The sequence below is a fragment of the Trichoderma gamsii genome (assembly GCF_001481775.2).
Source record: "Trichoderma gamsii strain T6085 chromosome Unknown Scaffold_4.2, whole genome shotgun sequence".
Classification (NCBI taxonomy): domain Eukaryota; kingdom Fungi; phylum Ascomycota; class Sordariomycetes; order Hypocreales; family Hypocreaceae; genus Trichoderma; species Trichoderma gamsii.
In genome coordinates, this window is record NW_020171341.1 from 1,092,722 (window position 1) to 1,116,317 (window position 23,596).

Sequence of the window (23,596 nt, forward strand, 5' to 3'; positions counted from 1 at the left end):
TTTCGATCATTGAGATCCAGCACGCGCTTGCAGTCAGGGATCATATGACAAAATTCGACTCCGATTACATGCCCGATGTAGAGGTTCTAGAATCTGCATGTGCTGGGTTAGTGAGTATCGACAAAGAAAGTAGAACTATCCGACTGGTGCATCACTCAGCTCAAGAATACTTCCAGCAGTCGCGAAAGAAGTGGTTTTGCAATTGGGGACATCATGCTCGCGAGTCGTCTATAACAAGCCAAGAAGTCATGAATTTCTTGGAGAGCGCGGTGAAGGTGGAGGCATCAAGTCAGGTACTAACAGCAGAGAGGTATAAAGATTTATTACTTCAACCAGATGACAATCAACAAAAAAATTCAACAAAAACGACGGGGCTACACTTGGCAGCATACTTTGGGATAGGTAGAGCAGTCGGCAGCTTACTCCATTTGCGCAATTACCCAGATGTAAAGGATGCGTATGGTCGGACCCCCTTATCATGGGCTGCGGAAAATGGCCATGTACCTGTCGTTGAACAGTTGATAGCGACAGGACAAGTTGAGGTAGACTCGATGGATGACCTATCGAGGAGACCATTAACATGGGCAGCAAAGACTGAGATACGGAAATACGTGCATTTGTCTAAGAAATCACCACTAGCACATGCAGCGGGGGAGGGCCATATAGCGATTGTTGAGCTACTGCTTAACAAGGGCGCGGATTGTAATTGGGAGGCTACTACTGGTCAGACATCACTTTCATATGCCGCTAAAAATGGCCACCTAGAGACTGTTCAGCTACTGCTTGACAGAGGCGCTGATATTGATTGGAATGATGGACGCGGGGAAACGTTTGTAGCAATTGCAAAGAAGGAGGGTCATATAGATATCGCTCAGCTACTGCTTGACAAAGGCGCTAAGCCTTAGTCGTCAAGAAGGGTCATGTCGTTCCATCTCTCCAGCTGAATCTTGAGAAAACAAGCATCAGATCGTTCGCCCAATTGAGTGATCGTGATGACAAAAGCAGCCGCGTTCGAAAATCGCCAAGAATACAAAAAACGCCTGCGTAGAGAATAACTGCAAAACTTCAAATTCATCCACACTGAATTAGTCAAGTCAAGTATAGATATAAAGATGAATTAATATTAACAGTCACAGATACGTTCGCATCGTTATACTACATGACTTGAAACAGTGAAAGCCACTTCCAAACACCTTTTTGTCTTCTAATCAAATTTCGAAGATTGCAAACCCAACTAATTTTCCAAAAACCTAGCACATCAAAGAGACGTTGCCAATTCCATCCACGGATATCCGAACAAACATGTGTTTGCGTGCAAGTGTCGTGATGCATCAAACAGGTATTTCCCAGCTCTTGACATCTCGCATATCATCGCTCCCAGCTACGCATACAAAAACTAGAAGAAGAACAAAGGTATAGAACAGAAAAGAAAAAGAAAGAAGACTTTGTATGATGTGCGCACAAAGATATATCGGCTTGATACAACGCACATCTACAATTTTCAACGCCAATCGCCGGTGTAAATGATGTTGTCACGCACACAATGCGGATATAGTACACACCCGCGTGAGGCCGACGGGGGTAATGAGGCACACAAAGGGAAAATGAAAAAGAAAAAAAGACCAATGAGGAAGCAAATCACGGAATCTCCCCTTTAGGCCTCAATCGCAGCCTTTGGTGGCAATGGCGGAAGGGCACATGTAGGAGGTGGTGCTGGCGGAGGCATGACCATCCGCGGCAGGCTCTTTTTGTGCTTCATACTCTTGGCATAGTTGCTAGAAGAAGACGAAGGCCTCGACGGAATTGCCGGAAGAGGCCCTGTTGGCGGCGGTGAAAGCTGAGGAAGCGAGTCTGCAATATTTGCAATGGGATGCGCATCCCCGGGGAATGACTTGTCGGTAAAGGCAGACATGATGCTTGCTCGATTAGTTGCCCAGGAAAACCCCAAACTAAAGCCCCGCGAGAATTCGTCTACATCGTCGACTGAGGTTCGAATCTTCTTTGTCTTGTCTGTCCAAGAAGCCGAGAGGGGTGAAGGCAATGGAGAGAACGACCGATCAGTGGCGGGCGATGCCAGGGGGCTAGCATCTCCAAACTTTGACAATGAACTCTTGACCTCAAGCTGCTTTCGCAGTGCGTTGATACTGGCGAGCCTCCGGGGACTGTCATGTGCATTCTCATCAAGGTGAAAGCCGGGGGGAGTGGCGGGACCCGGACTGGGGCTCCGCGTTGTCAATTTGGGCACTATGCTCAGACGTCGTGAAGGCAGAGACAGCCGTCCCAGCACCTGGGGAACGTTTGACATAGACACGAGCCTCTCTCGAGGTAGCTTAGGGACACTAGGGATGTCCGAGGGTGGTCGAGTCTCCGCATTATGGCTCGTCACAGGCCTTTCCGGCATGACGTTCTCTTTGGGGGACGGCTGGTCTTCAACCGTGGATAGGGGTCGTCGCCCTATACGGATGCTCGACAGCTTACGCTGCGATCCTCGGGAAATCGGAGCGACAGCATCTCTTGGTGATGGCGGAGAAAAGAAATTCTCTGCATCTAAAGCAGAAGCCACCTTCATATGAGAAGCCCGACGACCCGTGGGTTGCGAGGCAGAGACTCCAAAACTGTGAGTTCCACGGGGCTCAGTGGGAGATGGGACCGCATCATTTCCAGCAGCGTTGGCCCAGGGAAGTGGGCTGTGTTGGTGATGCTCCAACAGGCCGTCTCCACCAAGGCTGGCCTCCCCAACGAACGGCCCCATAGTCTGCAATGATACTCGTCGATTTGCAATGACGCTGGCGTTGGGCCTAGGCCGTGCCGTCTCTGGGATAATGGTAATATCTGCTGACAGCGGAAACCTGTCGCGCACGGGTGAGCCCGAGGGCGAAGAAGTAGTCGATGTCAAGTTTGTCCGCTGGCCAGACGACATTTGCGATAATCGCTGTGAGCTCTCACGAAGATTGTCCAGTTGGCGACCGTCATGAGATGCAATGCTGTTTGTCGCCGATTTGTCGTCGAATGATAGATCGTGGTTTATAGAATCAAAGTCAACCAGGGGAATCGAGTAATCAGGAATCCTGGAATTCCGTTCTTGCCGGGGTGCCGTCGAAGGAGTTGTGGGAGTGGCTTGTGCAGAATAAGAGACATCTCTTAGTGTAATTGATTTCAGGCTTGGCTTTTCACGAACACGCGAAGAAGGAATGACATCTTCATTCAGCTTAGCCTCTGCTTCTCTGAGCAGGTCAGCCTCGGAGATGCTCCTTTTGCCTCCAAGCTCCTCAATCTTGGACCGCAAGCAAGTCATCCAGTCGTCCATGTCCTCTGCATTTTCAAAAACCATGATCATGTTGGATGTGGTGCGCTTGTCTGATGATCGAAAGGGAAGTTTTGAGAAAAAGGATCGGGGGTCGGTTGATGGTGATCGGTCGTAGTTGTCCATGGTGGAAGTAACCTGCAGGACGAAATGGCGTCCCGGAATGACATCAGTTACAAAAGCCGCCGAAGACGTACCCAAGCGCAGCACCTTTTCAGGCAGACGGTCAGGTGCGCCGTTTCCAGTATATTGAAGTAAATAGCCAGCAGTGACAAGAATATAAATCTTGGTGGTCCACTCAAGATTACCGGCAGACAGAGAGTCTCCGCGGTTTCTTCTCCTAAATTTGTCACCGGGGCTGATGCCGGCGCTGCTCAAAATTGTATCGGTTTCGGTGAGAGGTACTATCATGTCGGTCACGCCCGACTTCTCACTGCGTCTCAAAACGGTCTCAATAGGCTTGACAGTGGCAGAGAGCGTTTGTTGTTTGAGCTGCTGCTGGTTCGCCCGGCTGAGGGGCGGTATCGTCCAGACGGTGAGAGTTGGACGAGGCTGCTTGGTGATTGACATGCCTGGCGCGCGCTTCCCGGAAGAAGCAGAAAGACCGGTGGCGGGAGTTTGTGGACGGGAAACATGAGTGTCGTCCGGTGGTAGCTCGTGGGAGGCATCCCATGGATAATCTGGAGTAGAAAGGGCAAGCTCAGATTTGGCTTGCGGTCCGTATGGCCAGCCGCTGATATCCACGAGAGACTTTCGAAAGCCTCCAGATCGAGAAGGCGGCTTGCCCAAGTTGTTGAGCATGTTGAGCGAGTTGAGCGAGCTGGGTGATTTGAGAGAAACAGGAGAGGGAAGGCTTTCGCCTGCTTTGGAAAGCTTTCGACCAAAGAGGTGTCTTAGGCCGAGCTTGGACCCTCGACGGCCCAGTTTGCTCTTTTTCAACGGAGCTGAGGTCGAGACATCGGAATCAAGCGAGAATTCGGAAGCCGGTACATTCTTTCTTCGTGGAAAGGTGTTGCTGCCCGGAAGGGATTCGAGCCCACTGCCAGGGGTGGCCATGGCGAAGCCCAGTTAGATGGCCGATGACTCGCACTGGAGAAGGCCAGGATAGGTCACAAAAGATGAAACTTGATTTGTGTAACTGAGTGCGTGAGTGGGAAGCTGGAGTTGACTGTGACGACGCTCGGTGGACCCATTCAATGTCGGCGATGTGAGAATGTCAGTTGTGGAGAAGAGACTGTTTCAGAGACGAGGGCGAGAGAAGCAGAAAAGTGGAAATGAGCGTTGGGAGTATGGTGTTGTAACACTCGTCCGTGGCTAGCTCGGTGTAGTTTCTTTGTTGGCAGCAGCACAAAGGGCATTCGCAGATGTTCTGAGGGATTGACGGAACAGAAATCAATACAATGGACTGCAAGAAGATGTAAGACGTCGACGAGGTATACGGCAATGGTGCAATCAACGGGCTGAAGCTTGGCTATAAGACGAGAAGAGAGCGTGGTGGTGTTGTTGCTGTTGCAATGAAGCAAAAGAGAGCACAGTGGCAAAAGAAGGCAAAAAATGACTGCGCAAGACAATTTGTGCTTTTCCTCTCAAGAAGCCATTATTCCAAAGAATGAGGCTCACAGAGATGCAGCAGCCGTGGGAGGAAGACGAGAGGCGGACGAAGGTGGGACTTGCGGACTACTAGTAGTAATACTTGGAGGCGCCTGCCGCCCAAACTGGCGCTTTCATTCATCTTTGCCGCAGCGAGGCTAGTGCTGCAACGGTACATACAGTGCTGTAATCTCAGAGGCAGCCTTTCCAACGGCAGTCGGTACATGCCGCCGAGGTATGAATAACGGACGCTCACAGATCAAAGCTTTTCAAGGTAGGGCAGGAAAAAAAGAAAATAATGACATGGACAGGGGCCCTTTGACGCCTGGTAGCGCATGTCAAAAAACAGTGCATGCATCCGGTCCCACCCAGCAGCAAAAAAAGCTTTCATATTGGAAGTTTGTGCCAGGGGTCAGGGGTCCAGGGTCACGGTCAAGGCGCCAACCAGGCGAGCCCCTGGTCAAAAAGCTGAGGCTGAGGAGTCAATTCAAAGGGGTGGGCCGGATGTGGTGCTGGACAGTGCGGTGACAGGCGGGGAGGGGCAGAGGAGCGCTGAATCCATCGCCTGAAGTCTGTGTTGCACAGGCTTTGCCGGGCTGCGCGATGCCTGCATACAGCGCGAGATGCGGGCTGCCAGACAGAGGCGGGAATATACAAACATGAAGGCTTCGGCTGGGCTGGGCTTGGCTGAGCTGCGTGTGTAAACTAAAAATAAGGACCGGAACCGAGAGCGTGGATGGCGTGGCTTTGGGCTGGACTCGACTGTGCACCTATATCGGTTAATGCAGCGGCCCCCCGAGTACCGTTACAAGTACCGTGGGCGCGACGAGCTAAACGGGCCCCAGAGCCCACTAAGAGGGCCAACTGCGGATGGCGGTTTCCGGGCATCCGTAGCAGGTTGAGGGCAGGGCTGGAAGACTGTTGCGCCTGACAGCAGCAGCACGGCGTACCGGTACTTGCACGACAGATTGCGATGGCGCTCAACTTCAGGCTCTAAATATCACCTTGACAGAAATTACCAAATTCTGCCGTGCTAATTAGGGCTGAAGACGCAAAAGGAAAAAAAGACAGAAGAGTGTGCATTACTAATGGCGGAATGGCTGAGTAGGTCTAGCATTGGAAATTCAACTCTTCGGACACTTTCTTCCCTCTGATGATATAATCTCTGACCATTTTCCCTCCTCCAAGAAAACCTTGATACAACAAACTGCGGATGGATCAATATAATTTACTTTTTCAGCAGAGCGCAGCTAAACGTCTCTCGCCACCCAACCACATTCTGCCGATAAACGTGGGAATCTCTCTCGCCAAGAGAAGTAGCCGCAGCGCATGGCCTGTATGTGGTGAAAAAAGTGCGGGGTGGACGACGCAACCACCACCATGCAGGACAAAGAAAATTGATCATATGTGACTACCTATCAACTCTACTAGAGTATACTACTGTACCAGATTTTAATCACTTTTTTTTTTTTTTTGCTTTTTATTTTACTTTTCTAGCTCAAAACCTGTGCCTCACGTTTACCTTGTTTCGTCCAGGCCTCAAGCAGTAGCGGGCAAACTGGTAAGAGAGTAAAGAGGAATTTACAAAAGTATGATAAGACTTGGTCGCCAATTATTCGCAACACAACGATGGCTTCATCCTACTGGTCACTTTTGATGACCCATCTCGCTCAAGTATTCGCGAGATAAACAAACAAACCAAGCTCTAAGCTTATACAAACACGTGTTTTTCTCCTTACGTCCGAGGACTTTGGCCTCTTCGGCGAATCACAAGAGCTGTAATACAGTCTCTCTCTCCGCTAAGATGTGAGGGGGGAAAGAAAAAGAAAAGATGGGCATATACCCAGCTTGGCAGGGGCCTCTGCAAGGAGCGTTGAACAGGCAGGATTGTTACGTATCAATTGCACCGAGATGAGAGATGAGATGGGATGAGAGCGAGTGCCGGCACTTGCACAGGCTCACAGAACAGACAGGGTATGCCGTCGTGAAGCTGGAATCAAAGTAAAGCAATACAGTCCTTACAAGGCAACGCCGCGGATAAAAGTGATCATCGTCAATCTCGATGCGCAGCAGCACCAGCTCCCGGTTTCTCGGATCCTTTGCTCCCTTAAATTACATGTACCATCGTCACTCCTAGTTCTTGTAGACATTTCAGTTGCCTGGCTTATTAGAGGATTACTTGGTACAAGGGCAAACATGGCCTGAGGGCCAAAGCTTGGACGTTCCTTTGTCTCCGGCGCTTTGGGATGGCCCTGCTAGTGGCCTTGGTCCGATTAGGGCCGCACAATCTTAAACGCTGCTGACCCACGGAGCTCCGTAGTACGCCGACGGCGATCAGCGATTTGGAAACAAAACAAAGCAAAAGTAAGATGGAGAAGAAGGAAAAAAACCTGCTTGAGGCCGCTTCCCAAGTGGGTGGAATAGGAAAAAAATAAGAAAAAGGTATCGCGAGCTGTAGGGCCGAGAGGTATGGCTTCGCTTCGCTTGCATGAACTCGATGTGCGCGGGGAAACAAAACGATTGGCTGAAAAGTCAAGATGCAAAGATGCAACCATACAAAACTCTCGTCCGCGGCAATGGCTGGTCGATCCCGATTCGCCAGATGCTAGCTGCGAGAACTTCGTGAGCGCCCTGTAGGGCCAGCGATAGCGCAAACCTTTTTCGCATAGCATGCAGGAATAGAGTCGCTCTAATGAAGCACGAGGAAAAGCACATGCATGGCACGATAAGCATGTGCTCTGCTACTACTAGTAGTACTTAAGGTAGTCGTGTGTTGCTCGTAAAGTATGTACATGTTCATGCAGCATCAGCAGCGCTCGAGTAACACGGACGTTTGTGCAGGCAGCCATCGTGGACATAGACTTTCCGTCGGACCGTCCGTGGAGCAGGGGTTCGCGGTGCAAGCGACGATCGTGCAGCGCCGAGATTTCAGCTTCGTTTCTTCATCTTCATTCTACTTCATTCCATTGGCACTAAGAGTCGATGCGTGGTCCTCGCTAGTAAAATCGGATCCAACGCTGCCAGGTTCTTGACAAGAAAACTGAAGTTGCCCCGTTGGGTCGTCATAGGTAATTACAGCTGCTATACGGCTTGACGGGTACATTTACTAATAATAACAGCAACAAGTAGTTCGTCGTGCCTGAAAGCTTTAGGTATTAACGCTATTATGGACCACTCCGTAATAGTCTCCAACGATCTGCACTCTGCACAGTGCAGCAGCAAATTGTATAATCCGTCGTCTAATTTACAGATACGAGCAGTTACGAAATAGTATGCAGTCGCAGTTCTTCGTGTCTGCGTGTGTCGTTTGAGAAGATGCAGCTTGTCGAAGAGGCGCAAAGCGATGGCCCGAGATGTGATTCGCCCGTAATTTTCAGCTGTCCATGAAGGCTGCATGAGATGTGAGATCAAACAGCCACTAGGATTCAAACAGTACTAGTAGTCTGGTTGTAGTACTAAGCAGCAAGCTGCTGCGATGGATCGAAAGCATTTGATCCACTCGCTACGCCCTTGTAGGTATCCAAACTATCAGCCCATCTCGAGATGCTACGGCCGTGTATGAACCCCATGCAGCAAATGCAGCTCGGCGGCCGTTTGGGCATGCACGTCTGACTCTCCAACTTTGATCATATCCAAGCTGCTATAGCATAATGCTCCATCCTACTAGATAGCACGGCTAAAACGACTAACACGGCAACCAACAACTCGTATGGACCTATAATTTATACAGAGTTTCGGCCTGTAATACGGCTCGTTCTCCTCTGTTTCTTTTCCCCAGACCATCATCAGCCATGTTTACTCCGTGCACAGAGCAGAGCCATGCCATGCCACGCTGAGCCAGGATTTACGAGGCAATACGAGCACATATGGGGGAGGGGCAAATGTTCCTGCAGTAGCGCGTGCTGCACAGTCTCTTCGCATGTCTGTGCAGCTGCAGGCCTCAATCTCGGCAGATGCTGTTTCGCAGCCTGTTGCGGCTAACATGGAGCGCATGTCAGCAGCAGGCATTGAAGCTTTTCAGACCGCATCGCTCAAGGTCTCAATTACTACATGTACTTACAGGATGCTCTATCCTGCCAACAATCAGCTATTAGTTACCAGATATCCATGCCATTGTTGTCTGCCAGTCTTCTTATCTTCTCCACATAAGACGAGGCCCCCGTCATGATAGCAACAAGATGCGATAGTTTGTCCAAAATCGTGAAAGTAATATCGGCAGGGTCGCGCGGCATTCAGTCTTTCGAGTGCAAGCCGTCATGTGAACCGTCATGTGGTCATCAACAGTGGAGCATCGCTGCAGCAAGCCTACTAAATCCTGCCTCATTTTTCTTTGTTTCCAGCAATACCGGAGCAATCAGCCAATACACGCAGCCGCATATTTCCGAGCCACCAAAGGGCTCTGTTTTCATGATTTGAAACTCGACGGTTTGGGCCGCGGGCGCCGTGCGGCTCTGGGGCCGATGCAATGCAGCCTGGGCCGCTCTCCGGCACATACGGCGTCAAATCCACGTTGAGCTCTCTCGCACTGACGAAAACACGAGAGAGGTGCGTTGCCTCGTGAACATGGATAAGACTGATGACAAAACAAAACATGAACAAATTAGATAAAGAGGTACTACTACCTTGGGCACTACAGTAGCGACAGCTTCAAGAAGACGTCAGTGGTGATATCCCTTGGCCAAGCATTACCACACCTATTTTTACTCGGCACAATATCGCGGACGGAGCATGCCGTGTCATGGGTCAACTAATTTCAATGTCCACTGCACGCATATACGTATTGCCTCTTGCTGCCCCATGCTACGAGTGAGTCGGTCAAGGCAATGGACGAGCCAGGCATCGGACTTTTAGTGACGACTGAATATTGAGGATAACACATACCATGGCCAGTCACCAACCTTGACAGCCCGCATTTCTCAGTTCTCAGTTCTCAGCCATCTCATCCCATCCATCTCATCAGCCGGGTGCGGCCCAAGGCCCAGAGCGACGGCCATCAGCGCACGCTCATTCACTGTCAGCCCCAGTCCGTGAGGCAAAAGGCGAGGCTGGCACGGGCCGCAGAGGAAGCAAAGCCCTTGATGGCCAAGCCTGGCTTGACCATGTCGCTCCCATCCTGCTGGAATGCTTGATGCAACTCTGTAATGATAGGCCGTCGTAGGATGTCGTGATGCGGATAGAGTCCGAGATGGCGGGCTTACTCTAGCATGCCTCCCCAGCCCGGCCACGTTTTCTCACTTCAGATTCTCATAATTTTCCCTGCACGTCCTTCTTCACCCTTTCTACCCTTTCTCCTTTTTCCCTCTCGCTATCAACTTTCTTTTTTTTTTTTTTTTCATTCATTGTTTTCCAGCTCAGAGCTTGCGAGGAATCTCCGTCAGTTTGGGACGAGTTCAGCTGAGGCCATGTTGCAGGCAAAGTGCATGCACGTCTAATTTCGGCGAGTTTGGCTTGAGGGGCATCGTCATGCGCGCTTCGCCAATCTATTTTTCTGGAAAATATTGATGTTTCAACTTGAAAGAGAACAGATTGTAAGTACTTAACCATGTAAGCATATACCAGGTAGGAATTTGCAAATGCACGGCGTTGCGTGGAATACGCGTGTGCGTTTGTGAATCGGGCATTAGTCATGGACCGTTGAATTCGCATAGTAACAAAGCCAGACTCTCAACAGACGAAAATCGTGGAATATTCTCGTCATCTTCCCTTCTCGCGCGGTCTGCGGTATTTCTCTTGCTTCATCAGACATACATGTGATTTCTTCATTGCCTATGTCGTACTTGTTCCTCTCCGAGGAAGAAGCGGATTTCCTGAACATTATGTAAATTTGTTGAGCTAAAGACGTGGCGGCCACGAATAACCGGGTAGCCTATTAACAATCCGCCATTCCCCAACACGGACACTTTGCACCATCACGGCCGAGGAATTACTCCAAACGTTCCGAGAATGTAACCTGTCTGGCATGTGCTAGGGTAATCCAACCCAAAGTAGAAATAATATTAGCGTCTGCATTACCACCGGGGCTTGCGGAGGCTGAAGGAGAGTCGCAGTTGAGATGCACCGATTGACGGCAGCCGGGTTGCCGTCATGGGTTCCCGAGCCACCAAACGATTCGGCCAACAAAATCGAATGCTACTTTTCTTTAGTTGGGGTATTGAGTTTGTAGATTTGGAGAAATCTAGACAAGTTTGAAGAAGTTGAATTGCGAAAACGACAAGATATATATAGCCTTGACGTCGGCGTTGTCTTTTTGACAGCTGGATATAGCATTATACAACATCCTCACGCATCAATCACACACTCACTATACACGCAACCAATATACACCACACCACCAATCGTAACAATGTGCGACTCACACTCAGACAAATATCAAGTCGTTGACGACGTGCCATACCAGCCAGGGCAAGTTCCCATCACCAACATCCATTTCATCATCTTACCGTCTCCCCAATTCTAGCACTTACCCAGGCATCCCACTAACATGACGAATATACAGCCGCCCGATGCCCGACGTCAACCTCATCTTCAACAACAAGCTGCCCAACAGCCCCGGAAAGTCTTCCGTCGGCCTCTTGGTCGACTTTCCACCAAACTCATCAACACCGCCTCACACCCATGCCGGTGCCAGTGTTTCAGTTTTCGTCATCAAGGGAACGGTTTTGAACAAGATGAACGACGGCCCTACATACGTGATTCCCGCGGGCGGTACCTTCTTCGAGGCTCCCGGATGCCATCACGTAACCAGCGACAACTTCAGCACCACGGAGCCGGCACAGATTCTCGCAACAATGGTTGTCGATACCAAGATTGTGGAAGAGGGCGGCGTGGCGGCGCTGGTGGTGATTGATCCAGAGTATCTGCCGAGCGCATAAAGATTTAGGGGCAGAAGATCATCATTTATACTTTGGCTTGCATGTTGCAGCAAGATCCAGAGATGAAGGCATGTAATTAGTCGGCTAATGAATGAAATCCACAAAAAGTAAACCGTTGGAGTAAACCAGGAACATGTTGACCCCATTATGATTGAGTTGATGTCAGGACTGGTAACTGTGCACTAATACCCCATATTAGTGGCGTCACGGTTACAAGCCTCCGGCTGCCGAGTGTTTGCTAGTGAAGACTGGATATAACCGTATTTATTATCATCAATCGGTCGTGGAGCTCCATGCCCGGATGCTTAAACGTCGTGTAAACGTCGAGTTAATATTCTCGGGCTGGGGTTGCAAATTCCACAGGAATTGTTCCGCTCGGCTGGCCGCATCAATTTCATCTCGTAATAACACATGTTTATGATTTTCAATGCTTGCCGAGAACATAAGTACAGCTGAGTGTCATAAAAATGATAATCACATCGGGCTCTAGGCTTCCTCTGCAGGGTCGACGGTTGCAGCGACTGAATTGATCCTATGACTCCCCCAGTGACGGTGGTGGTTCGAGGTTCGAACCACTCGCCATCAGCTTTTTCGCCTTCGCCCGCGTTTTCTCGAAGCGGTGATCAGCGGCACGTCACGCAGTTTTAAGCCTTAAGCTTTGCGCACCCAGCAATAAAATGACAGTTACCCACGTTCTCGTACTGTACTGTATGTCTGCATTTCTTTGTATTTATTTCCAATCGCATCACTTTATCCATTCACTGCATTGGTCCCTTGGCAATCCATCAACCAACAAACAGCCAAGACGTCTTCAGGTATCACACACTCCCTCCACGGGTGGGCGCACGTACCTAACTCCAGCTACCACACTTCGATAACACAAGAAGCTGCAAAAGATTCATTCATCAAAGAAAAAAACGTTGCGCTACCAGAGGCGACGTTTCCTTGACTTATACTTTCTACTTTGGCTCGCCTGTGCCGATCGATTCCTCCTCCAGCGGCGCTGAGCCAAGCCCCGTGCGGAATAATTCAGCACAACCTTAAACTGACTTGTAACGAAACCAAACAAAGCAACGGGCGAACCTTTTTCCTCGGATCAACATCAATCAGCCATCAATACCAATTAACCTTTATACATCACCTGCCTTCCAGCACTATACCTGCTATTCAACGTCGCTTCAATCCTATTGTTCTTTCCTGTTCCACCAGCAAACAACCCGCAAACAGCAGCAATTATTCTCCTGTCACGCGCCAGCTCCCAAACTATGGCGGCCAACGGTGACGTCTCCGTGCCCCGCTCCGAGTCCCCCACTGGATCGCCTCGATCCGCTTCCATCTCCCTGCAAGCCGCAGCAGCTATCAACTCCGGCCTTCACCGAGAAACTTCGCGCAGTACGTCAAATCCAACGAGTCAAGAGCTTGGCCTTGTGATATAGATTGCTCGATTGCACTTTCTCAATCCTTGATTCTTAATTCTGTCTCTAATATTAAAGCTTCTCCAGGATCCTCCAACAGCTCCCTCCCCCGCGGCTTCCCTTCTACCTCTTCCGGTCGGCGACGATCAACCATCCTGATGAATCTCCAGCTAAACGACCCATCGGTGCCTGCGCCAGGCGAGATGTTTCAACAAGAGCCCATTCGAGCGAGCCCGCAGCCCATCAGCAACGCTGGCCTGCCGCCAGACGCGAGCCGTCACCACAGAGCTCCAAGCTTGGGCGAGCTTCACCAAGAGCTAGAGGCAGAACAGGAGGGCCACGTCGTAAGACAACCTCACCCATCGCCATCCTTGGACAAAGAAAGCTAACTACCTACTCTTCGCAGAATCGATTGCTAAACATGATCCGGCAACAGCAGCTGGAGCTTCAGCGCCTCCAAGCAAGCCACCCGCAAGCAGTCGCTGCTGATGAGGCTGCCGCAGGCTCCGAGAGAGCACCTCGATCGTTGCCTGTACCTGTACCCATCAATACTCAGTCTCCAACGGGCAACCACGTCCCGTCAGCGTCCAGCTCATCCTTTTCCCGATCGCCAATCTTCCCCCACCACCGAAACTCCATGGAGATGGCTCGCGCCGACATGCAGCGCCGGTCTAGGACGCCGAGCAGAAACGCCTCGCCCCGCCTGCGGGCAACATCCATCAGCGCCGAGAGCGGTGACTGGTCCTTGTTCCGTGACGAGAGCGCCTTCTATCAAGCTGAGACGCAGATGTTGACGCGCGAGAACCAGATGCTCCGGCATCGGATTCGCGAATTGGGTAAGCTGTCACTTTTTACCCTCATTGCTTTTGTTGCTGCCTAAATGAGGAAACGGTTGGCTATCCGACCTGTCATTGTACTTGTGCTAACTTGAGTTATGCTTATTTAGAGAAACAAGTCAACGACTTATCAACCAGCTCTCCCATACCAAATGAGCCTTCAGTGTCTTCTAATCTCAGTCGAGCGTCAACCTCGGCTGAAGAGGTCGAGCCCGCAGCATAAAGGGCCTTTAATCTATGAATCTATTCTATCATCATGTGGCCAACCATGGTTTATGGCAGAGAGGCGGGAAATCCAATAGTTCTTTGAGATTAGCAGCCATCTTTTCTTTCTTCTTTACTTCTCGTTTGTTAACATGAGAGCCACACATATTCTGAATTTCTATTACGCAGGTATTGCAAACGCGATGGTCGCGGTTTGACGGTTTAGCTGGCGTCTAGGACGAAGTAGAATGTTTTCAATACACAAGCCAGCACGGGGATAGCTTTAAATGGAAAATCCATTTTTACACTTATATAAATCAAGTTCCCTCTCCAGAGTCAACTTTGTGTAAACGTTCCGTTGCCGGGACCGCAGTTCTAGGCTAAACGCTTCAGATCCAAAACTCCGAGAACGCAATGAGCTAAGTCACCTATCGGAAACCTACGGGCGTTGGCAACCTCAACCTCGGCTTTGGTCAGGATCACGCAGATACAAGTTATTTAAAAAAAAAACAGACATATTCTATAAAATCGCATCCTATTTTCTTTATTATTTTATCATAATTTGTGGCTTTTAATAGCTTCATGTTGGAGCTATCGAATTGAGTCCGGGGTTAAAAGTGGGACCTCGCCTTACTTCATCATAAAGCTTCTCACTCAAGATCGAAACCTACCCTGAAACTGGTCCAAGAGGCTTCTTCAACTCGTTAATCTTCAATAAAAAATAAACAAAATGTTGGCAAGGAGAGCAGCTAGATTGGCCTGCTCATCCAGCAACAGTCATGTCCAAGTCTCACATTTCAGCTCAACTGCAGCTGTCAAGGCAGACTTTACTCATGCGGTAAGTGAATGAGCACAAGAAGAGTTTTAACATCAAGTGAACTCTCTATCCTGCCAGCTCTCTCACATCTATAAAAGACCAAATCAAAGCTGATTCATGCAGGTCATCGGCGGCGGCGTCGTCGGCCTCGCCATCGCCCGCCACCTCTCCCGCCACTCCTCCTCTTCCACCGTCCTCATCGAGCGCCACCCCGCCGTCGGCACAGAGACCTCCTCGCGCAACAGCGAGGTCATCCACGCGGGCATCTACTACGGCAAATCCAGCCTGAAGACGAAGCTCTGCATACGTGGGAGGAACCTGCTCTATGAGCTCTGCGAGGCGCATGGTGTTGCGCACAGGAGGACGGGGAAATGGCTCGTGGCGCAGAATGCGGCGCAGAGGGAAGGGTTGGAGAAGATCTATGCGCTGTGTAGGGATGAGATTGGCGTGCCGGTGAGGTGGGTTAACCAAAAGGAAATTGAAGAGAACGGGGAGGGTGTGAGGGCTGAAGCGGGTGCGTTGGAGAGTCCCACGACGGGCATTGTTGATTCGCATGGCCTGATGTTGTGTCTTCAGGGCCTCTTTGAAGACGCCGGCGGCGTAGTAGCTCTCGGCTCTCCCGTCAAGGCCATCCGAGCCTTGTCTTCAGGAGGGCCATCGTCATCGAAGCCCGGCAGCTCAGGCTGGGAAATTGACGTCTCAGACGGCCCAGGCGGCGACATCTCCACCATCACCGCCGAGACGCTCATCAACGCCGCCGGCCTCGGCGCCGTCTCCATCCACAACATGATCGTCCCCCCTTCGCAGCACAAGCAGCTCTTCTACGCAAAAGGCAACTACTTCTCCTACTCGGCGTCGCGGCCCAAGATATCGCGTCTTATATACCCCGCCCCCGAACCGGGTGCGGGCGGACTCGGCACGCATCTCACGCTTGATCTGGCTGGGCGGATTCGCTTCGGCCCAGATGTCGAGTGGGTGGATGATCCGAATGATTTGACGCCCAACGCTTCACGGTTGGATCAGGCGGTTGCTGAGATCAAAAAGTATCTCCCGGGCGTGGATGCCGGTGCTCTTGTGCCTGATTATGCCGGCATACGACCCAAGCTTGCTCCCAAGGGCGCGGCGTTAGCTACGGATAAGAACTTTAACGACTTTATTGTTCGAAAGGAAGAGGGATACGAAGGTTGGGTGAATCTTCTGGGCATTGAGAGTCCCGGATTGACGAGCAGCCTTGCCATTGCAGAAATGGTGGACCAGCTCTTATACGGTAGCCAAACAGGCACTGTCGAGTCAGTGCATGCATGATACCCAACCCACAGAGATACGTAGAGATACACGTCACCGCATCAAGCACTTTCATCAGCAAGTAGTTGGCAGAAACAGAAAGAAACAAATCTGCAATTTTCATAGAACCCGGATATCATATACATTGAATAGCCGAAACACAGCAACAAGTCTGCATGCCCATGAGGCTCAAAAAATTTGGATATAAAAGAAGAAACAGAAGGGAAGGGCAGAAAAGAGATATTGATTGAACCGTGTCGTCAAACAAACCATTCCGTTTCAGAGACATCAATTTCGGAGGCCATTAAAAAAGGAGTGAGATATAAGAGAAGAAGATGAAATAGAACGAAAAGGGGGCAAAAGGTAAAGCAAAAAGCAACAGCCAATCAGGTGCAAAGAGAGTTCCTAAACTTTTCTTCCCAGTGCTGTCCAAATCGGCAGCATGCTGTGCCTTGGACACAAAAATAAAGAATACCAACGCCATCCAATTCCTGCTACATGTGCAATAAGATGGAAAAAAAAAATGCATGTTCTGTCACGAGGTATGACGCCCTTACCAGCAGGTCTCTATGTGCCTCGGCAGATGAGGTCCTATTAGCGCATTGAAATGCTGTTGTAGTACTGCCTGGCATAGAGGTCCACGCGTAACTGATAGATGCCATTTTGAGCACCAATGAAGCTGGAAAGAATTTTGTAAGCTTCAGCAACTAAAGGTAGAAAAACATATTGACTAGGCAAGGATAGGTGGTCACTAGATGCAAAAGGGCGGTAAGAGACTTACAGAATGGTGCCGTCTGCGCTCCAAGACAGTCCTGAAGTATTATCTGGCGAGGGTGGAACCTCAAAAACACCGTGATCGGGTGCCAGAGTTCCTCTCACGGCGCTTTCCTCCCAACGGCTTGCTACTTGATTAGGAATGCCTGGAATGGGGCGGTCATCGATGGCACTTTCTGCCGAGGCCCGTTCCCGAGCTTGGAGAATCTCAAGCACGGAGAGATACGATTGATCTTGTCTCTCTCGCTGTTCCCGCGAGGCAGCCATCATCTCGTTGATGCGTTCTATCCACCGCTGGTCTGCCCGTCCACTGCCACCCGAAGTGTTTTCCCGCATGAGCTGGCGAGCATTGCGTACTCGCTCCTGAGCTCGTTCCCGATGGTCTCTGTAGACATTCATAAGGTCGTTCGGACCAGAATTGGTGCCCTGACGGGCGGCTCGAGTAGTGAATGAGGATGTCGCCGGAAGCAACCCGCTACCTCGATCATCGCCAAAAGGAGGGTTGCCTCTCTCTCGGCGCCGGCGTTCACTCTGAATCGCTTCAAGGACCCTCGTTTCGGCAGGCGTCAGTGGCTGGTGCATCATTTGAGCCGTGAAGAAACTTGTAGCAGTAAGAGGGGGGTTCAGGGGCTCTCCCCTGGTCATCCGAGTTTCCAGCAGCCGCGGATCAATAGTCTGCGTATCGAAAATGCTAATGTGCTCATATTCCTCCTCTTTATTAAGATCAATAATCTGCCGGACCATGAAGTTGTGCCTCACATCGGCAATGCCAATGCGACCGCGATCTTCAGTCCATGCCAGCAGGTCATACGGGCCAGGGCAGAAAGCCATGTCCCGAACAGCGCCCGGTCCGCTATTGGGACGGGAAGATTGGAAGGTAGTGATGAGTGGGTCAACCGCCTCATCCTCCAACTGTGTCGCGTTGAATATCGAAATAGTGCCGTGCTGAGTTCCAACGGCAAGGTAGGTACCAGACGCAGAGAAGGACGCCGCAAAGCTTCCGCGGCTGTCAGTCTTGTCATCCTTTTTCTGACTTCTGAGCAGGATCCTCCGCCGAAGCTCCCATTGCCCGGGGTTTGCGGAGACTCCAACTCGCCGGTGAATGTATAGATATGGGTCGTCCAAGATTGCAATCAGGAGGCGCCCATCAGGCGAAATGATGGCCCTATTAACAAAATCCGGGTATTGGACAATCTCTAGGGGCTCAATATCCTCATGTTCCTCGAATTCATTCAGACTAACAATGGCCACAGTTCGGTCGTTGTTCGCCAGAACTGCTACAGGCTCATCGTAGGCATGTCTGCTGAGGGGCAACCCTTGGCCGTTAGGAGGAGGAAACCACAGCGTGATACAATTGACTCGCTCTTTGGCGAGCTTCATGCTCTTTGCGGTGACTTTATGCGCCTGTTGAGCCGCAGTTGTGAGCATGTTGAGCGCAGCTTCCTCGGGCGAGGTTGTGGCCTCATCACCGGCCAGAGAGGGACCGGCGCCAGACGCCGAGTCAAGAGTAGCGTTCTGGGAGGTATCTGATGCTTGGCCGTCCTCTTCGTCAAGCCGTATGGCCACAAATTCGCCCGTCTCGCTGCCACAGCACAGCCATCCATTCTCGCCCACAAGGCACCGCGGTGCAAACGTAAGATGCTTAATAGTTTCACAGCTGCGAGCCTGGGTATTCAACCGTTGGATTTGGCGGCTCCCAACGCCGCCGGGGTAAAAGAGGTTGTAATTGTTCTCAGCGCTGATGAGGGAACGAAGCTGCCAATGTCTAAACGCGAGTGGACCCAATGGGTTAGTAATTGACATAAGCTAGAGCTCAACGTATCAGAAGAGCAAGGATATCGACGTACTGTGAGCGGACCGGAACCCGGAAGTGCGTGCGTTGAATTCGGGAGATGAGGCGGTCGGAGAAAACGAAACTGTATATCCATTTAGCATTGATGTGGTTGATCAGCTTGGCGAGGCGAGCGATTGGACTCACGTTTCATCGTCTCTGCGAGCCATGCTTGCGTTGTCGGTGGATGATTCGTCGTATTGTATTAGATCCAGTCCAATGGCCAAATGGGCTCAGCTGCGTGCGCTGCAGCACCCAAAAGAAGGCGAAGCCAGGCACAAGAGAAATGCCCAGGATATGATACCACTTTGGGTTCGGTGATGACGCTGCTGTGGAAAAGTGTTACGTGCCTCCAAAAAGAGGATCTCGAATCGGAGGAAGGATGCCGCAGGACCGAGAAGCCGAGCCAATGCTCCAGGCAAGGAAACAAGGAGATGATCTTGTTATAAAAGCAAAGCGCGGAGGTGCTGGCGCGAGGGCACAGAGAAGCGTTGAAAAAAAAAGGGGGGGGGGGGGGAAGAGAGCAAGAGAAGGGAGATGGCGTGAGGAGAAGCGTCGTGAGGCGATTGGGTTGCGAAGCAAGAAGCAAAACACAGGCCTGGGCGGGCTGAGATTGTAGTGGTGGGCTTATGCCGGAGCCTGCACTGGCCTTTGGTGAGGTCGCAGCGCAGCTGCAGTGCCGTACAGGGTACCTTTGCGCCTTATCGACGCCTTATCGCCCGCTGGAGCGTCGCGCAAGTACCCTGAACCTTTGGCCTGGGGAAGGCAGCTGTGCTAAGCTGCGCTACAGCGGCTCCCCGGATAGACGAACCGCGGAATGGTGAGAAGTGGGTAAATGACGTCTGACAGTTTGAACAAGAGCGCAAAGGCGCTGCTTTACACTATAAGTGATGGTGTCACTGCTTAGAACTTTACCTGGATCAAAGGGTTGGCGAGACACGTCCTGATATACCTTGGTAGTAATAGTCGGTACATTCAGAATGAATACTGGCATTGGTCTCTTAGAGCATATGCATTTGAACTTGCAGGGTGCAGCCGAGTGATGTGCTATATGCTGGCACGAGTAAGTCTGCTCTGCTGTGCGCCGTATGTGTGCGACGATGCATGGGAGAAGTCACCAAGCCCAATGAAGTCGCCTCGCTTCAGCGCCTGGCCGAGAACCTACTGCAATCAGTGCCTTAGTAACGGTAACAGTGCTTTAGTCGAATGCTACTATTGAAGCAAAGGATTAATTGATACTTTGGGAACTATATGACAGCTCCCCGGCAGACGTGACACAGGCTGTGGCAACAAGTGCTAGGTTCAGCTACGGAGCCATCTCGAAAGCAATAAAACATGCATCAACTTGGCCCCCAAGTGATATTTGGCTTGTGGACACGGCAATTGAGGCCGTAGCTTCAAAAGCAAAGAGAACAGCGACAGGGTTGTCGGGCTCTGCAGGTGGCGGGGGCCGTTACTTGAGACATGGGGCAGCAGTGCATTGCATGTTTGCCTGCGTCTGTACGAAGTACTTTACATGCAGTATAGGTGGTTTGTGGTGTAGTTTGGGCTGAACTGCTTTGCACAAAAGGCTCTCCTTCATGCCGTACACCGGGCTGCGTAAATCGATAGCTTAACAATAGCTGTTGTTCGCTTTGCAATGCTCTTCCAGTAGATAAGTATCGTTGCTAACATTCCAGAGCAGACGCAGTCGATAGTGTAACACGATGTTTTTGATATTGAGCCGATCATAGCCTTGGCTATAGCTCTCATCGTGCCGGTTCACCCCTGCTTAGCTCTCGCTCAGCTCTTTTTATTTTTTATTTTTTTTGTTTTGCTTCTCCCGCGGCTCGCTTCTCGACAGATCCATCCATCCGTCTCCACCGAGGCTGCCAAGCATCAATTAAGGTCCGTATCAACCTCATCAACGGCTGGGTAACCGCCTAGTACGGAGATACATTACTCGAGCGTTTGCCCCAAAATGACCTCAATGCCGAGAATGCCTACCGGATCAATACTTGCTCCGCCCGCCTAGACCCGGGACTACGGGACGGGGCCTTCGTTGCCTCTTTCTGTCGGCTTCTATGGCCGACCACTCACAGCACCAGTTGCGGCTTTTCCAAGGCTAGCGGAAAAAAAAATTCGTCTCTCCACCATCTTCTTCTCGAGATCCATCCAACTCTTTCTCTCCATATCTTGACACCTCCATCTCCTCTTTCTCGGATCGCGTATCCTTCTTTTTCCTCTTCTCTTTTTTTCTCATCCATTGTATACCCCCCCAATTCACATTCGTCATGTTGGCTGCGCGATTCTCCAGAGCTGTAAGTGCTAGAAACACATGCCGAGTTAACAGCGTCCCGCATTGAATGCTTGCTAACAAGACTCTCTGAATAGCTTCCCCGAGCTACTCCCTTCGCCGCTCGCTCGGCTGCTTTTGCCAGAGCGCCAGTCGCAAAGTTTGCTCGCTATGAGTCAACAGCTGCTGAGGGCGACGGCAAGGTCCAGGGTGCCGTCATTGGTATCGATCTGGGAACCACAAACTCTGCCGTCGCCATCATGGAGGGCAAGACACCCCGCATCATTGAGAACGCAGAAGGTTAGTCACATTCTTGCTTTGCGCCGCCGAGAATCGGCTCATCCGGTCATTGATTGCATCCTCAATCGCCTTTGCGCTTTGCTGACAACATATCTCTCCCAACCTCTAGGTGCCCGCACCACTCCCTCAGTAGTTGCCTTTGCCGAGGATGGTGAGCGTCTGGTCGGTGTTGCTGCCAAGCGACAGGCTGTTGTCAACCCTGAGAACACTCTCTTCGCCACCAAGCGATTGATCGGTCGCAAGTTCAAGGACGCTGAAGTCCAGCGAGACATCAAGGAGGTCCCCTACAAGATTGTCCAGCACTCCAACGGCGACGCCTGGGTCTCTGCTCGTGGCCAGAACTACTCTCCCTCTCAGATTGGTGGCTTCGTCCTCAACAAGATGAAGGAGACTGCCGAGGCCTACCTGTCCAAGCCCGTCAAGAACGCCGTTGTCACCGTCCCCGCTTACTTCAACGATGCTCAGCGTCAGAGCACCAAGGATGCCGGTCAAATTGCCGGTCTTAACGTTCTCCGTGTCGTCAACGAGCCTACTGCCGCCGCCCTGGCCTATGGTCTGGAGAAGGAGGCCGACCGCGTTGTCGCCGTCTACGATCTTGGCGGTGGTACCTTCGATATCTCCATCCTTGAGATCCAGAACGGTGTCTTCGAGGTCAAGTCCACCAACGGTGACACCCACCTTGGTGGTGAGGATTTCGACATCCACCTGGTTCGCCACATGGTTGCCGAGTTCAAGAAGACTTCTGGACTCGACCTTGCTGGTGACCGCATGGCCATCCAGCGTATCCGTGAGGCTGCCGAGAAGGCCAAGATTGAGCTGTCTTCTTCTCTCCAGACCGACATCAACCTGCCTTTCATCACTGCCGACGCTTCCGGCCCCAAGCACATCAACCTGAAGCTCACTCGTGCCCAGCTCGAGAAGATGGTCGACCCTCTCATTACCCGAACCATCGAGCCCGTTCGCAAGGCCCTGAAGGACGCCGGTCTTCAGGCAAAGGAGATCCAGGAGGTCATCCTGGTTGGTGGTATGACTCGTATGCCCAAGGTTGCCGAGTCTGTCAAGTCCATCTTCGGCCGTGACCCCGCCAAGTCCGTCAACCCCGATGAGGCTGTCGCCATGGGTGCTGCTATCCAGGGTGCTGTCCTCTCCGGTGAGGTCAAGGACCTCCTCCTCCTCGACGTCACCCCTCTGTCTCTCGGTATTGAGACCCTAGGCGGTGTCTTCACCCGTCTGATCAACCGAAACACCACCATCCCCACCAAGAAGTCCCAGGTCTTCTCCACTGCCGCCGACTCCCAGACTGCTGTCGAGATCAAGGTCTTCCAGGGTGAGCGTGAGCTGGTCAGGGACAACAAGCTGCTTGGAAACTTCCAGCTCGTTGGCATCCCTCCTGCCCGCCGTGGTGTTCCCCAAATTGAGGTTACTTTCGACATTGACGCCGATTCCATCGTCCACGTCCACGCCAAGGACAAGTCCACCAACATGGACCAGTCCATCACCATCGCCTCCGGATCTGGTCTGTCTGACAACGAGATTCAGCAGATGGTTGAGGACTCCGAGAAGTACGCCGAGTCTGACAAGGAGCGCAAGTCTGCCATTGAGTCCAGCAACCGCGCCGACAGTGTCCTTAACGACACTGAGCGTGCTCTAGATGAGTATGCCGAGAAGCTCGACAAGGCCGAGGCCGACGGTCTCCGCGAGAAGATTGCCACTCTCCGCGAGTACATCACCAAGATCCAGTCCGGTGACAGCTCTGCCACCGCCGCCGAGATCAAGGAGAAGACCGACGAGCTCCAGGTCGCCTCCCTCAACCTCTTCGACAAGATGCACAAGGCCCGCAGCGAGAGCGCTTCTGAGCAGCAGTCTGGCGAGCAATCTACCGAGGGCGAGAAGAAGGATGAGACCAAGCCTTAAGTTGGATCTTGGAGAACCTGAGCGAAGAAGAGAAAAAAAAACCAATTTTAAAACAGAAGAAATTTCTCATGTATCAAAATCACATTTACTGTTCGGATATTCAAAAGAAGCACGGGGCGCGGCATAGATCCCCCTTCTTGTTGTATTTATGATGTACCCATATCGCGCCTAAGCTGCTAT

General features: G+C 51.3%; 7 protein-coding genes across 7 annotated transcripts; 5 read left to right on the plus strand and 2 right to left on the minus strand.

Annotated features, from left to right (window-relative positions):
- Nucleotides 1-1,654: 1,654 nt before the first annotated feature.
- TGAM01_v201793 (peptidase family M20/M25/M40 protein) lies at nt 1,655-4,360 on the minus strand (the record flags this gene model as incomplete). The annotated part of the gene is made up of 1 exon (XM_018805934.1): nt 1,655-4,360. One exon carries the CDS (start codon nt 4,358-4,360, stop codon nt 1,655-1,657), a length of 2,706 nt encoding a protein of 901 aa, XP_018660888.1.
- A 6,035-nt stretch (nt 4,361-10,395) lies between these two features.
- Nucleotides 10,396-10,716, plus strand: TGAM01_v201794 (hypothetical protein; the record flags this gene model as incomplete). Its single annotated transcript, XM_024548847.1, has 2 exons — nt 10,396-10,422; nt 10,555-10,716. The coding sequence occupies 2 exons, from the start codon at nt 10,396-10,398 to the stop codon at nt 10,714-10,716; spliced, it is 189 nt and encodes a 62-aa protein (XP_024406458.1).
- A 681-nt stretch (nt 10,717-11,397) lies between these two features.
- TGAM01_v201795 (cupin 2 conserved barrel domain-containing protein) lies at nt 11,398-11,766 on the plus strand (the record flags this gene model as incomplete). Its single annotated transcript, XM_018805935.1, has 1 exon — nt 11,398-11,766. One exon carries the CDS (start codon nt 11,398-11,400, stop codon nt 11,764-11,766), a length of 369 nt encoding a protein of 122 aa, XP_018660889.1.
- Nucleotides 11,767-13,031: 1,265 nt separating this feature from the next.
- Nucleotides 13,032-14,240, plus strand: TGAM01_v201796 (hypothetical protein; the record flags this gene model as incomplete). The annotated part of the gene is made up of 4 exons (XM_018805936.1): nt 13,032-13,158; nt 13,269-13,525; nt 13,588-14,017; nt 14,128-14,240. 4 exons carry the CDS (start codon nt 13,032-13,034, stop codon nt 14,238-14,240), a joined length of 927 nt encoding a protein of 308 aa, XP_018660890.1.
- A 711-nt stretch (nt 14,241-14,951) lies between these two features.
- TGAM01_v201797 (hypothetical protein) lies at nt 14,952-16,343 on the plus strand (the record flags this gene model as incomplete). The annotated part of the gene is made up of 2 exons (XM_018805937.2): nt 14,952-15,059; nt 15,162-16,343. The coding sequence occupies 2 exons, from the start codon at nt 14,952-14,954 to the stop codon at nt 16,341-16,343; spliced, it is 1,290 nt and encodes a 429-aa protein (XP_018660891.2).
- Nucleotides 16,344-16,916: 573 nt separating this feature from the next.
- TGAM01_v201798 (hypothetical protein) lies at nt 16,917-19,097 on the minus strand (the record flags this gene model as incomplete). Its single annotated transcript, XM_018805938.1, has 4 exons — nt 16,917-17,001; nt 17,104-18,861; nt 18,944-19,012; nt 19,075-19,097. 4 exons carry the CDS (start codon nt 19,095-19,097, stop codon nt 16,917-16,919), a joined length of 1,935 nt encoding a protein of 644 aa, XP_018660892.1.
- Nucleotides 19,098-21,200: 2,103 nt separating this feature from the next.
- Nucleotides 21,201-23,416, plus strand: TGAM01_v201799 (heat shock protein SSC1; the record flags this gene model as incomplete). The annotated part of the gene is made up of 3 exons (XM_018805939.1): nt 21,201-21,227; nt 21,301-21,502; nt 21,612-23,416. 3 exons carry the CDS (start codon nt 21,201-21,203, stop codon nt 23,414-23,416), a joined length of 2,034 nt encoding a protein of 677 aa, XP_018660893.1.
- Nucleotides 23,417-23,596: the final 180 nt, after the last annotated feature.